This window comes from Canis lupus, chromosome 28 (genome assembly GCF_011100685.1).
Source record: "Canis lupus familiaris isolate Mischka breed German Shepherd chromosome 28, alternate assembly UU_Cfam_GSD_1.0, whole genome shotgun sequence".
Taxonomy (NCBI): Eukaryota; Metazoa; Chordata; class Mammalia; order Carnivora; family Canidae; genus Canis; species Canis lupus.
In genome coordinates, this window is record NC_049249.1 from 1,150,863 (window position 1) to 1,166,431 (window position 15,569).

The window sequence follows — 15,569 nt, forward strand, 5'->3', positions numbered from 1 at the left end:
TTTGGGGTTAAGTAGCCAAATAAGAAATTATAATTTCATCTTTGCTCCCAAATATTGTTAGGGTAACAGAGTTTTTTGTTTGCTTTTTTCATTCCCCACATTTAAAGCTTATTTATATAACCTTAAGTCAAGTAGCCATTTGGCTTATTAAAATATGTTATTTGGGGTCAGACTGAGACACTGATTAAATTGCAGGAGACAGCCTTTGCAAATTGCTTCTATTATTAGCGTTTTCACCGATAATGAAGATGTCTCCATCTGAAAGTATGCAGATTCATTTTGGCACAAGGTATCTGTCCGCCTCTGAGCCTGCAGTGGCAAGACTGGGCTGAGAAGCCATCAAGGATAACTTTTTATGAGATCTGGGGAATTAAAGCTGCCACCCTTTAACAGGGGAAGCCTAAAAGGAATGGCAACATCATTCTTGCAAACCTCGGGGACTCAGGCTTCCTGGTGTGAAGGGCCTATACATAGCACCCCCAGGCTGGTCCCCACAAACTGGCCTGTCTCAAAGCTCAGCGATCTTCAAGAATATGTGGCACCCAGGTTTGCACTGGGACTCACCCTTAAGAGAGGAGCCCCACAGACACAGCTTCAGGCTTTGTCTTAGAAATTACTCCGTGGGGCAGCCCGGGTGGCTCAGAGGTTTAGCGCCACCTTCAGCCCAGGGCGTGACCCTGGAGTCCCAGGATCGAGTCCCATGTCAGGCTCCCGGTGTGGAGCCTGCTTCTCCCTCTGTCTGTGCCTCTGCCTCTCTCTCTCTCTCTCTCTCTCTCTCTCTCTTTCTCTCTCTCCCTGTCTGTCTCTCTGTCTCTCATGAATAAATAAATAAAATATTTTTTAAAAAAAGAAAGAAATTACCCCGTGAACACCTGAAGAAAATTCAAGCTTAGGGGCTAGTCTAGACTCTCATCCCTGCCCAGGGCCATCCTCATGTTTAGAACTCTACAGGGTCTGCATGTCCTGGGAGGGACCATACCGGATCAGTGCACAAAGAGAACAATTTTGGGGGCTGTGGGGACATCAAGCAGGATGGAAGAGTCACAAAGGCAGGGAGACTCCCAATGTTTGGGAAATAGAGGCAGCAAAAGGAGGTCAAAGCTGGGGACTAGACATCACCAGCAAGCGCCTAGACGCAGGGACAGGAGGATACAGGGTAGAGGGGGTGAAAGGTACGTGGAGGAGCTCCAGGAACCCCAATGTCCCAGGAATGAGAAGGAAATGGGCTTAATTTATGAACTGCATGCCTGATATGCAGCAAGTAACCAACCCACACAGAACGTGCAGAACAAACACAGGCTCAGGCACTCCTGTGCCTATAGGGATAGAACACAGTGAACTTCTTCAATAAGTACCATTATTTGCAAAACAATTAATCACAACTAGCCATTCCTTTTCACTGAAAGAGATTTCCATCTCCTAAAATATCAAATTTTCACCTCATTTCAAAAGCGACCTTGGAATTTACCCTAGAAAGAATAGCTTGCCTTGGTCTCTGGGGATATATTATGCTCTCAGTTTTTAGGACAGAAATACTTATATTAAGTTGTTGGAGCCAACTACTTCAAAAGCAAAACTGTTAACTATTTCTTTTGGCCTAAAAGCACTGAGAATCAAAAACACTTGAAAATCTCTGCACTAGTCTATCTACTCCAGAAAATTCTGAAGACCCCAAATATAAATAAGTCACCCTCTTAGACAGAGAGAGAGAGAGAGAGATCTCACCGAGCAGCTTCATCTCCCCATTGGGTAGTGCCACAACCCTCTGCTAACACTCCCTTATTTCCATCCTGACTTCCTTGTTCTGCCATGTGCAACGTTTCTGTATCTCCACAGCACTTGGTATAGGGCACTCAGGCCTCCACCTCCCTGCCAACCTGGGGTCGGGCAGGACCTTACCCTGCTCTTCACCTCATGATGTCTCACCTTCAGTGAGGCCCATACCTGCATCTCATCTGCTCATGATGCATGAGCGAGAAGACGTTACCTAGAGATGACTGCCACTACAGCAGAAGGTGCAAGGCACACTGGGCCTCTGGGGATCATGGTGAATGCAGCTGGTTCCCACCCAGAGCACTGTACTTCTCTGGATCTCCCACAGATGGACTTTCTGAGCTCCAGGCAAAGAGCTGCTGTACTTTCACCCTCCAGGTGAAATGCTAAGAACATTCTGCTTTTTCCAGATAGCCAATGGGCTGGGCTGGAGGAGCCTGAACCAACACCAACCCAAACTAGCTCCTTCCGATGCCCCAAATATTGCCTCCATCCTTGGCTCCAGCTTTTTTGGCATCTCACCCCACACCCATGGTTTCAGCTGCCCAACTCAGGAATCAGATCTCATTAGTCAGAAGAGACATCGGTATAGGTGTGGAGGCCGAGAAAATTAAGGCCATTCCACTTTAAGTTCAGCGTTAGCACAAGTACAGCCATCCCAGGCCCCTGTGAATAAGAGCTGAACTTTACCTTACTTCAGTTACAGGAAGAAAACAGCCTACAGCTTAAAGTCTAGAAAGCCCCATATTAGAATAAAAACAGAGCCCAAGCCAGTGGCAGGAAGCCCCTATTAGAATGAGAACAGAGCTCAATGCCCTTGAAGGTCCCATATCAAAATGTAAACAGAACTTGAGGAACTGCTCCAGCCCTTCTGGAGGTCCCCTAGACCAGTCCTTAAAACTAAGCTGAAACGCACCTCGGGGTCCAAGTCCCTGCTCCACTGTGTCGGGTGCACTTGGACCCAAGCTCCAGCTTGTAAATAAACCCTCGTGTGTTTGCATCGGTGTCGGCTCCTTGGTGGTTTCTGGATTCGCGATCTTGGGCACAACAATAGGGTGGCCTCCAGCCATTTTACTCTCAATCCCAAATGTCCCCTATGGACCAGCTGTGGGCTCCACCCTGCTCATACTACTGACTTAGACGTCTGGATGCCATCTCAAGCTCTCTCTCTTGCCTGTACCCAATCGATTACTAAAGACTTCTCATCTGATCTCTTCAGGTCCCTCCATTGCTACTGCCAAATGCAGTCCTCCATCACTCCTAGCCTGGGCAACTGCAAAAGGATGCCTCCTCATCCTCTAGTCTAGTCTCCCAAATCCATGCCCTTCGCAGCCCACACAGGGATCTGTCAGAAGACTTTAATGCTTCTCAAGTTTTCCAAGGGCTAAAGCAGAGATCCCCAAAACTGCCCATGATCAAATCACCCAACCTTCATGTTACATATTCACATTCCACCCCAGGCCTGGAATCCCCTGGGCAGATGCTTGAGAATCTACATGTTAATAGTGGTCCCAGTGATTCTTATCATTAGGTGACGTCAAGAACAGCCTACAAAATCAAGAGTAAATTCCTTAACATTCAGTACAAGTCCCTCCACCACTGTCATCCCTAGTTATCCATGGCCACCCCTGCCCCAGCTCAGGCTCCAGCCCCAGCTCAGGTTCCTGACCCACTGTGATAGGATGTCCACACCCTGAGATGCCACTTCCTCCCCATTTCCAGCCTTGCAGAAACAGCACTGCCTTCTCTCTCTTCCTTAGGGGCTCTTCTATGTGCCCAGTGTACACCGTGATCATTACAAGTACCCTGCAACCTCCTATCCGTTTGTGTATCTGCCACCCCGATAGACAAATCTACCCATATGTGTCCCTGAGTTCCAACCCAGCAAGAGCCCGATGCAGAGCAGTCCACAGTAAAGTGCCCATCGAATGAAGGGATAAATGAGTCCACCCAGGACTGCTGAACGCTCTAGTCAATGTGTTATTTCCCAATGCAATATGTTCACTGAGTGCTGCAAAGCCTCCTTGGCTGCACTGATCACATCTCTGGAGGCTGACACTCATTTCCTTATCATGTTTGCCTCTTCTCCAGTTTGAGTCAATCTTTCTGGAAATGAGTTTCCCAAAATGGACTTCTGTGTCCCTGGTAGTCTCCCCAGTGTAGTACCCACAACACAACTGCCTTCCTTTGCAGGGACACCAGGCCAATTGGTATGCGAACGGAAATAGCGCGCGGGCTGTGGGCTGTGGGCTACGGTATCACATGGCAGATGCACAACTCCCTCACTGCCACCGTCACCAAGGTCCCTTCACAAAGACAGCCTCCCAGCCTCCCGCGGACCAGCCAACAGTGCCTGAGATGCACTGTCCCCACCTGTATTGCTCTGCCAGTTTCCAAATTGAATCTCATTCTGTTACTTCCTGCCTGTATTTCTTACCTCTCTGGATTCATTTTTATTATGTTTTTACTCCTCACTGACATTAAAAGCATTTCCCAATTTTGTATTTTCTGTAAAGTTCGTTAGGGTGACATGCACTCCTTTTTCAATGTCATTGATTACGCAATTAAATGAAATCAAATCTAACACTGGCCCTCCTGGTTTCCACTGAAAACCTCTCCAGAGGGTTCCAGTGCCATGTGTCACTTAGGACTATTTGATCAATTTCCTTTGCAGGCAAGGCTTCTTGCTCTGGATGATGCTCATGTAGCACAAACAATTGAAGAATATGCATAATATTCCTTATCTTTCCTTCCACCTCTGTGTAATAAAAATAACACTGAAAAGTTCATCTAATATGACAGCTTCTCTAAAATAAGCTATGACTCCATTGTCACCGAGTCACATATTCTCAATTTTCATTATTTATCATATCCTTTTGTGCCACACAGCACCCACAACCATATAGTGAGGAGCCCTCCCTCCCACAATCTCCACAAATACATGATCTGCAAATAAACCCAGATTTAATAATTCCCTTTTCAGGGGAGTCTTCTTGCACTGTTGGTGGGAATGTGAACTGGTGCAGCCACTCTGGAAAACTGTGTGGAGGTTCCTCAAAGAGTTAAAAATAGAGCTACCCTATGACCTAGCAATTGTACTACTGGAGATTTACCCCAAAGATACAGATGCAATGAAACACCGGGACACCTGCACCCCGATGTTTCTAGCAGCAATGTCCACAATAGCCAAACTGTGGAAGGAGCCTCGGTGTCCATCGAAAGATGAAGGGATAAAGAAGATGTGGTCTATGTATACAATGGAATATTCCTCAGCCATTAGAAATGACAAATACCCACCATTTGCTTCAACGTGGATGGAACTGGAGGGTATTATGCTGAGTGAAATAAGTCAGTTGGAAAAGGACAATCATTACATGGTTTCACTCATACAAGGAATATAAAAAATGGTGAAAGGGAATAAAGGGGAAAGGAGAAAAAATGAGTGGGAAATATCAGAAAGGGAGACAGACCATGAGAGACTCCTAACTCTGGGAAACAAACAAGGGGTGGTGGAAAGGGAGGTGGGTGGGAGGTGGGGGTGACTGACTGACGGGCACTGACGCCCTTGAAGGGATGAGAACCGGGTGTTAGGCTATATGTTGGCAAACGGAACTCCAATAAAAAAATACAAAAAATAATAATTCCCTTTTCATCAAAATCCCCACCTCTCCATAATGTTTTACTAACATGCACAGTTAAAACATAAAACGGCTAGTTATGTTTTGCCTCAAATTAATACCCTTACAGTTCTTAGCCAAACACTTTCAGAGATGTCTTCAGGGAAAAAAGCCATGACCAATCCATACGTTAGTGCAGATTTTTTTTCTAAGAACTTGCTATCTTTTCTACACGCTCAAGGACTCACTCCAAATTTGGGGAAACTCAAAAATATAGAGAGCAAAGTAAAGCAAATAACACTGCAGATATTGGGATGAGTATTTGATTTGGTCTTGGGTTTTTTGTTCTGGTTTTCTTTTATTATTTTGTATGACATTTATAAAGCATTTTAAAAGCACATGGATAACAATCTGGCCTTTGTAAAGAGTCACCATCCTAGGGAAGTAGCATGGACATGACAGGTTGTGGTTTATGCACAATTCCCTGAATACCCCTTGTAACACCATCCCTTTTTCTCCCTTCAACAGATCAAATCAAAGCGTAAGTGATATGGACTGACATATGATCACACCCTTGACTCCACTGTCACATATGTAAACAATTTAAAGATGCTAGACTTTAATCGACTTTCATGAAAATTTAGTTGTGGTGCCACAACAATGTCTACGAGTTTCATTTATTCAACAACCTAGCAAGTGAACTTTTCCAGTAATGACTTTTGCAACTGGTAGGCCCACTAACCACATTTCCATCCCTTTCTTCCTCAGAGGAGAACAACATGTGACCTTTCATAAGTGGTGATCACTCATAGGTCAGAAAGAACTCCAGCAAAGGATGTCAGATGTCCCAAAGAGGAAAGATGCCCAATGCTAGAGGCTTTGAGACAGGGGTTCTGAGGCGCCTGCCTAGAAAAGCATACATTGGGATGAAGTTGTCTTAGGCCTTGATCTCCTTATAATTTCAGTGTTCCAAAATGAAAGTTATTTGAATATCCACCTGCTCGCTCATACTTTTCTTCTCTCCAGGAACCTCAGCCCCCTCCAATAAGCCATTTCTCTAGCCCACTTTGCAGGTGCCACATCGAATCAGGAAGCCAGAAACCACAAGCTTAAAACAAGCTCCAGGTTGCAACTTAGAACCAGTTTGCTTCTGCAAAGACCAGACCAGGCCAGTCAGAGCCATGATGGACCCCAGCCCTGACCTTTTGACTTTTTCCTTCACTTCAATGCTAAAAATCATTCCTGGGGTGGAGACTAAACATCTGTCTACTGTATCTGCACACCTAATACCTTATACTTCCCTACCTTTACGTGGGGCATACATACATGACATCACTCCTTTTCTGCCTCAACCCCTTCAAACACTTTCCCGGGCCATTGTTCGGGGAGCAGCCTGGTATCCCTCTTCCTAAGACTGTCTCCCTCATGCCCAGGCACAAGCTTACAGGAAACACTCTCCACACCATCTTTGGCCTTGTGTCTGTTTCTTCCTGGGAGGGTCAGAGAATCCTGAGGTCAGTAACACCTTGATAAAAAAAAAAAAAATTAATAGGAAAGATTTTAAAACTTTAGGCTATCTCTGACAAGTTTCTAGAATGGATTTTTTACTATTCCTAAGACTTTAATTCTTTTTGGAGCAGTATTAGATTCAGAGCAAAATTAAGGGGAGGGGAAAGAGATCTTCCAGACCCCCAGCCCCTCCACATGCATAGAATCCCCCACTGTTAACACCCCCCACCAGAGGGGTACATTTGTTACAAGAGATGAACCTACAACAATATACCATAACCACCCAGAGTCTATCATTAACTTTAGGATTCACTCTTGGTATGGTACATTCTATGGGTCTGGACAAATAATGGCATGTGTCTATCATTAGAGTATCACACAGAATGTTTTCATTGCTGTAAAATTCCTTTGTGCTCCACCTATTCAACTCTCCCTCCTTGCAACCCCTGGCAACCACTGTTTCCATAGTTTTGTCTTTTCCGGGATGTCATATGGTTAGAATCATACACGATACATCCTCTCAAATTGACTTCATTCACTGCACAATATGCATTTAAGGTTCCTCCATGTCCTCATGGCATGATAGCTCATTTCTTTAGAGTGGATTTTTTAAAGAGTTTTAAGAAATTTTAAAAGGAAAAGGTAAATTACTAAGAGACTTTGTCAGGTCAATCCCACTTGCTTTTCTGATAGGTTTACTAGTGGGGATCATGAAAAAGTCATGGATATCTCAAAGCTGGCTTTTTAATAGAGAACTGACAGTCACTAGCAGGGGCCATGTGGGCTAGATGGAAAAATATGGTCAAGACAAAAGACCAAATGGTAAAATGAAATTTCCCAGAGCCGTCAACAAAAAGTACAGGTAGATAATTAACTACTCATAAAATATTGGCCAATACGATAAGGTGAGCAAAAACAATGAGATATCAATTTGCAGGCATCCTTGAGAAGCAACTGAAAAAAAAGCTGTATTAAAAAAAAATTATTTTGATGGAATTTTGATGGAATATAAAAAATAGTGAAAGGTAATAAAGGGGAAAGGAGAAAAAAATGAGTGGGAAATATCAGAAAGGGAGACAGAACATGAGAGACTCCTAACTCTGGGAAATGAACTAGGGGTGGTGTAAGGGGAGGTGGGATGGGGGGTGGGGGTGACTGGGTGACGGGCACTAAGGGGGGCACTTGATGGGATGAGCACTGGGTGTTATTCTATATGTTGGCAAATTGAACACCAATAAAAAATAAATTTATAAAAAAAAATGATACCTTACTATGTTGCCAAATGCAAGTCAACAAACTTTCTATACATCAGTAATAACCAATTTAAAAAGAGATGTGTGTGTGTGTGTGTGTGCGCGCGCGCGCCTGTAGGGAGATAGGATAGATCCTACTTACAAGTATACGATACCTAGAAATATACATAATAAAAAATGTTCAAGACTCATGTTAAGGTATCTTTTACTGAAAGATTTTTAAAAAATCACTCTGCACGCATGAAGAAACATAGCAGTTCTATGGATAGGAACATTTAAGATCATAAAGACATTGGGTGCCTGGGTGGCTAAGTCAGTTAAACATCCGACTCTTGACTTCAGCTCAGGTCATGATCTCATGGTCTTCAGATCCAGCCCTGCATTAGGCTCCATGCTGAGAGTGGAGCCTGCCTGCCTCTCTCTCTTTCTCTCTCTCTCTCTCTGAAATGAAATGAAATGGAATGGATGGAATGGAATGGAATGGAATGGAATGAAATGAAATAAAAAATTGGGGGGCAGCCCCGGTGGCTCAGCGGTTTAGCACTGCCTTCAGCCAGGGCGTGATCCTGGAGACCCAGGATCAAGTCCCACGTTGGGCTCCCTGCATGGAGCCTGCTTCTTCCTCTGCCTGTGTCTCTGCCCCTCTCTCTCTCTCTCTGGTCTCTCATGAATAAATAAATAAAATCTTTAAAAAATTTTTTTTTAATTTTGCTTATGACAATGTAGCATTTCAAAACAGGAAAATTTTATCTGTTCAATAGATAATGTAGGGACAACAAGATAGCCATTCAGAAACAAAAAGTTAATTATCCCACACCTTGTATAAAAATTGATTCCAAAAGATAAAGGAGTAAAACTTTCTTTTACTTTGAAAATCTTTGAAAATATTTTTAAAAATACAGAAAATACTTTTATAAGCTTGGGTGGGAAATACTTTCCTAGATAATATATGAAATCAAGGTACCATGTGCAATTTATTGAATAAATTACCTCTCAAAAAAATACAACTGAGAAAAGAAATACCATAAATCGGGAAAAAAAAAAAAAACAGCAAATCTGACAACATAAATAACCTGAAAATGTAAAATATCTATTTGGCAAAAAAATAAAAATAAATAAAGTGTAAAGATAAGTAATAAACAGGAAGAAAATTGTGTACCATACATAACAGGTAAAGAATTAATGTTCAGGGACCCCTGGGTGGCGCAGCGGTTTGGCGCCTGCCTTTGGCCCAGGGCGCGATCCTGGAGACCCGGGATCGAATCCCACGTCGGGCTCCCGGTGCATGGAGCCTGCTTCTCCCTCTGCCTGTGTCTCTGCCTCTCTCTCTCTCTCTCTCTCTCTCTCTCTGACTATCATAAATAAATAAAAATTAAAAAAAAGAATTAATGTTCAGAAAAAAAATATATATATATATATTAAAAAGACAGCATCCCATTGAAAAACAGGCAAAGGTTAGGTATAGGCAAATTTTTTTAAAGATTTATTTATTTATTTATTTTTAGAGGAGAGATAGAGCATGCACAAGCAGGAGGGGCAGAAGGAGAGGGAGAGAGAGAATCCCAAGTGGACTCCATACTGAGTGCAGAGTCCAACACAGGGCTGGACCCTACAATCCAGAGACCATGACTTAAGCCAAAACCAAGACTCATATGCTCCATGACTGACCCAGATGCCCTGACAGAAACTGATTTTCTAATCAGTCAATAAATATGACTATATGTTCAATCTCACAAATAATTTTATATAATAATTGAAATTGAATTGTATTGAATAATTGAAATTAACACAACAATGAAATATTATTTTTCCTATCACTGGGATAAATCATGAAAAAGATTAATAATATCCATTGGTAACGAGGCTTCAGGGAAATAGACACTATCATGCAATGATGGCCAGACTATAAATTCGTAAAATCTTTTTGGAGAGCATACAAGCATTGTCTATTAAAATTTTAAATATACATAGCCTTAAGCCCAGCAATTCTCTTTCCAGGAATCTAACCAACAGAAATACTTGATAATGTGTAGAAATATGTTCACTAAAGCACTTGTGTTAATGAAAAATTGGAAGTTTCATACGACCTCATCACTAGCGGAATGATGGCATGCAATTTGATGTTGCCTGGCTATGTAATATCAGTTACAGAAAAGTATAAATAATATCCCCAATGATACTCATAAGGCATGAAGTGTAGTGTTAGAATATACGTCCCCAAATGCCCACAGAAGAGGGACCTGATGGTTGTAAACCACATCATTGATGATGATTACCTTTCGGGATGGCAGTGCAACTGAGAATGTTAGGATAGATCTCTGAGGACTAGCAAAGAAGTCCTCAGGAAAGAAGGATAGATAAGGGCCTCAAATAAAATGTACAATTGTAATAGGCCAAGGGAAAGAGGGGTGACTTCTCCCAAAGAAGGTGACATTATCCACCAAGTCTCACCTACCTCCAAGTATCAATCACAAGAAATGCTATCAGAGCTTTTCATTCATTCATCAAGTACTTAATGAGAGTCAACCATATACTAGACATTCATAGTCCTCCTCCTCTTTCTCCTCCTCCTCATCATCATCTCCAGAAAGTCTATATTACATAGACCAATCCGTGGAAAAAGGGCATTTTCAATGCTGGTAGGAATATAAAGTCATAAATTCTAAAGGTCACCTCCTCAAACTATCAATCTAAATTATTTCAGTCATTAAATTGAATATATCTTTGGACCCAGCAATCTGAGTTGCAGGACTTTATTCTAAAGGCAGAGACATTTGTGGAGATTTATTGGCAAGAATTTCAAACAACCTAACTGTCCAATAACAGTAACTGAAAAGATAAATTATGATACGTCCACACCATGGAACGCCAGCCTGTCATTAAAATTATGTGATGGAAGCATATTTGACAACATGGGAAGATGTGCACACTCTAGTAACATGAGAAAAGCCAGTCAGAAAATAGTACTTATGGTTATGAGTGGAATTAGGTTTTTAATTTTTATTTGCATACAAGTGATTGGAAGGATCTACTTTAAAACGTTTAGTTATACCTGTGTGGAGATATTACAAGCCATTTTATTTTCTTCTTTAAATCCCTTCCGTATTTCTTCACATAGTCTCTACTCAAACTATTATTTTTGCAATAGAAAACAGCCAACATGGCGAGACCAGGCCAAACTGCTGTGACACTTGCTCTGTGCCAGCAACCACCCCATCAGTATACAGCGCGAGTCAACTTCCTTTTGCAGCAGTGAGATGAGAAGACACCATGTGTCAACCTTTCTTTTTGGGAGTTCACAGTGGAAGACCAGCAATTTCATCTCACATTAAGAACAATGCAAGGAGGGATCCCTGGGTGGCGCAGCGGTTTGGCGCCTGCCTTTGGCCCAGGGCGCGATCCTGGAGACTCGGGATCGAATCCCACGTCGGGCTCCCGGTGCATGGAGCCTGCTTCTCCCTCTGCCTATGTCTCTGCCTCTCTCTCTCTCTCTCTCTCTCTCTGTGACTATCATGAATAAATAAATAAAAATCTTTAAAAAAAAAAAAAAAAAAAAGAACAATGCAAGGAGAGTGCAAGACCATCCACGGTCAAGGGCAGAGGATGGGCGCAGTGTTAAAAACAATCCCGAGAAAATTTCCCCTCTCCTCTGTTAAGGCTTGAGAAGCCTCCAGGAAGAAGAACAAAGTAAGTACCTTAGAAAAGAAGGGCTCTGGGGCCCAGAGAAGAAAAGGCACTCACTCCAAAATTCTCACTTCTGAGAATTGCTAATCAGTGTTATAACCCAAAAGTATTTGCCCATAGAACTTTCCATTGTGTTTGTTTCTGTTCTGGTTTTCTTTTTTTTTTTTTTTTTAAGTTTTTTTTTTTTTTTAATTATTTTATTTATGATAGTCACAGAGAGAGAGAGAGAGAGAGGCAGAGACACAGGCAGAGGGAGAAGCAGGCTCCATGCACTGGGAGCCCGATGTGGGATTCGATCCCGGGTCTCCAGGATCACGCCCTGGGCCAAAGGCAGGCGCCAAACCGCTGCGCCACCCAGGGATCCCTCTGGTTTTCCATATAACAATTATGAACATGAAGTGAAGATTTAGGAAAACAAAGCCCCTGGAAATGAGCAAGGGAAAGGGCCTGGGGAAAGGCATCCCAGGAGGCTGGAGCCTCAAGCCTGTTCCCCTCCTTGCCCAGAAGGACAGTGAGCCAAGCTGCTGCATGCTCCACCCCACCCCCCCCCACCCCCCCCCACCCCACCCCCCCCCACCCCACCCCCCCCACCCCCACCCCCCCCACCCCCCCCACCCCTCACCCCCCCCCCCCGCGCAAGCCTGGGGCAGACCTGTTCTAAGCTAAACAAGCCAGTCTGCTTTCAGGGCATTTATTTGGAGTTACCTTTTCTTAACCCTCCTAGTGTAGTCTCCCTTGAAGCCTACATAGAATGTTCTAGAAGGCATGGTCATCACTTCCTAAGGTTTCCAATCATCCCGTCAGAAAACCACAGCCCTGCTCAGAGGCTGAGCCAGTGTGAGGAGCAGGAGGCTCTGAGGCAGAGCAGATGCAGCCAGGGAGGCCCAGATCTGTTGTGAGATTACAACCACTTCCAGAGCATGTATGGAGTGAGCATCAGACAGACAGATAGAGATAGTGGTAAAAGGAAGAAGAAAAGAGTAAGTGAAGGGAAGGGGAGGGTGGAGGGGAAGAATCAGAAACGGGAAAACCAAGCAATGGAAGGAAAAGGAGAGGAAGAAGAGAAAGGAGGTTAAGAGAAGAGAGGGGGAAGAGGAGGCAGGAAGGGAGGTGGGGGGAGGAGAGGGGAGGTCGGGAGAGGAGAGTCCATGGTTCCAGTGAAATCTTAAGAACCACTTCAGGTTCCCCAAGGAGCAAGTACCTAAATAAACATTCTAGAAGGAACTCAGCTTCACCCAATGAAAGTAGATTCACATTAAATAGTACACTAGATGACTGCATTTGAATGCAGGGAACCTTTTCATCTGTTCTAATTGGCACAGAGTCCTCACAACCGAGAGATGTAGTGTGCAGTTTCAGAATATACTGTGACATACAAATAAAAAGGACACATACACGATTTTATGTTTCAGAGCCGAGTGATATTCAGAGTGGATTCCCTCCTCAGCCCTTGGTCATTTGATGCATTTTTCTGTTTTCTGGGCCAAAAGATATATTTATACTAATAGTCATTTGTTTTCTTAAATGAATTTGCTCTGGGAGAAAAAGTGCACATTTCAGATAATACATCATTCTGCGCTTAAGAACATTATAACGAGGGGATCCCTGGGTGGCGCAGCGGTTTAGCGCCTGCCTTTGGCCCAGGGCGCGATCCTGGAGACCCGGGATCGAGTCCCACGTCGGGCTCCCGGTGCATGGAGTCTGCTTCTCCCTCCGCCTATGTCTCTGCCTCTCTCTCTCTCTCTCTCTCTCTCTATGTGACTATCATAAATAAATAAAAATTTAAAAAAAAAAAAAAAAAAGAACATTATAACGAGCAAACTCCAAAGGCAAATAAAGTTGCACTGACCACTATCTACATAAATTATCTACCTTAACATATCCTTTACTCATGCAGGATATTAAAAATACCCTTTCTCCTTCCATCAAAAAAAAAAAAAAAAAACCCACCTCTTCACAACTGAGTTTTATCCCTTCAAAAAAAGCTTATCAAAACAACATCACTAATGCCTTTAATACTATATTACATGTATGTAATAAAATTAGATTCTTTTCTCACACGTGGGACCGTTAGCTTTACTTTGTGATCCTCTTTATCTTCTACCAGACCAAATTCAAGTTCAAAGCAATCAAAAATGTAATAGCACACAATAGCAAGTCTTATCAAAACTGTAGAATATTTGTGATAAAAAACAGCAACTCTTGAATGTGGCTCTTGGTAGCTAAGATGTTTCAGAACATGGCCCATGCTTCCTATCTTTCACCAGGAAGGGAGGGTTACCTCTGGTCCTCTGCCCGATTTCAGATGAATTTCTCAAGTGAGATGTTGCCTAAGGCTTGGATCAGTTTCTCTGGGCAACAGATCAGAGCTACTAGCCTGCCCTGCTCTGAGGCCTGGAAACTGTTATCAGGACCTCCCGACGCATGCTTCCTCCCGTGGATGCCCAGCATCCCCCAGCCAAAACCACCACGGCTAAGCACACACACAGCCAGTCCAGTCTTTGAGACATGAAGGTTTCACCCAGGGCCAAGTTGGGCAGGATGGGGCCAGACACTTGCTCCTTCCTCTCTTACTTCTGTATTAGCCCCAGTGTCCAAGATCTAGCCTCATGCTCGCAGCCTGGTTCACATGGCTGTGGCCCACAGAGGCCATGAAGATGCATTCAAGCCCAGCAGAGCCATCTGGAGGCCCCTATGTCACCAATTAGAGGGAGGACCACTCATCTGTCCCCCCTTCTCTCCCCAAATTGCAGAAATGCCCTTACCTCTCATTTCTGTCGCTGATGATCCATTGGACCAGGCAGTCCACTTATTCCTGTACTTGCTGATTTCCTGGACTTTACAGACGTAATGCCCTTGATCTGTTGGCTGGAGGGTCAAAACAGAGAGTGTGTAGAGTGCTCCCTGCCTCTCCTCGAGGAGGCACAGCCTCTGTCGGAAGGCACTGCGGCTGTAATTCCCATAATACTGCACCACCCGGAGCTTGGTCATCTTAACCATCAAGGCCTCCTGGGAGTTGGGGCTTGCGAAGAACCAGCGCACAGCCAGCAAGCTGTCCTTCCGTCTCTTCTGGGAGACATGGCAAAGAAGAGTGGCATTCTCCCCCTCCAGGTAGTCAACCACAGGCCCTGGGGACACGGTGACATTGAGGGCCCCACACACCTCTGCAGAGGGAAAAGGAAGGAAGCAAATGAGCTGCCTTTCCCCAGCAGGACACACAGTGCGTCTTTTCTCCAGGAGCCATCTATATTGCCACCTGATACCCTCCACGCTCACTCTGTGCCTTTGTGGTGAACAGGAGGACTCCTTCTGGAGCATGGCAGAGATAGGGGGTTTCCGTGGGCTCCGATGTCCTCAGCCATGAGACAGTCTCATTGACATGAGATGCCACTGACCACCTGGCCCAGACATCATTAAAAAAATTTTTTGATTAGTTGCTGACTCTTAAAATTCAGACAATTTCACATAAAGGTTTGGATTTGGGATACCTCTTAAAAATCTCCAACCCACATCCCATCCACCAGCTGCCTCTCAGGATACACTCCGATCACTTTCATCACCTGCCTGAGTCAGCAATGCTGTGGGTCCGGGAGTTGCTCTTCCAAGCCCCTCGCCCTGTCTCAGCTATTTCAGCTGGCACAGTATCAATGCTGGTCAGACAGGCACTGAACTAGTTAGTACCAAGTTGCTGGAACAACAGAGGTTTCTCAGTTCCTTGCTCTAAGTCTTTTGT

The 15,569-nt window shown here is 44.0% G+C and overlaps 1 protein-coding gene across 10 annotated transcripts in view; it reads right to left on the bottom strand.

Moving 5' to 3' along the window:
* The window catches only part of VSTM4 (V-set and transmembrane domain containing 4), a 101,036-nt gene that overhangs the window by 78,485 nt on the left and 6,982 nt on the right, over positions 1-15,569 (bottom strand). For all 10 annotated transcript variants that reach the window (XR_005380357.1, XR_005380355.1, XR_005380356.1 and 7 more), the window contains exon 2: positions 14,602-15,000. Coding sequence is in view for 7 of the 10 variants with exons in the window: in XM_038578043.1 (XP_038433971.1) it covers positions 14,602-15,000 (399 nt within the window). In the remaining 3 variants the exon portion in view is untranslated. The remainder of the gene's footprint in view (positions 1-14,601; positions 15,001-15,569) is intronic.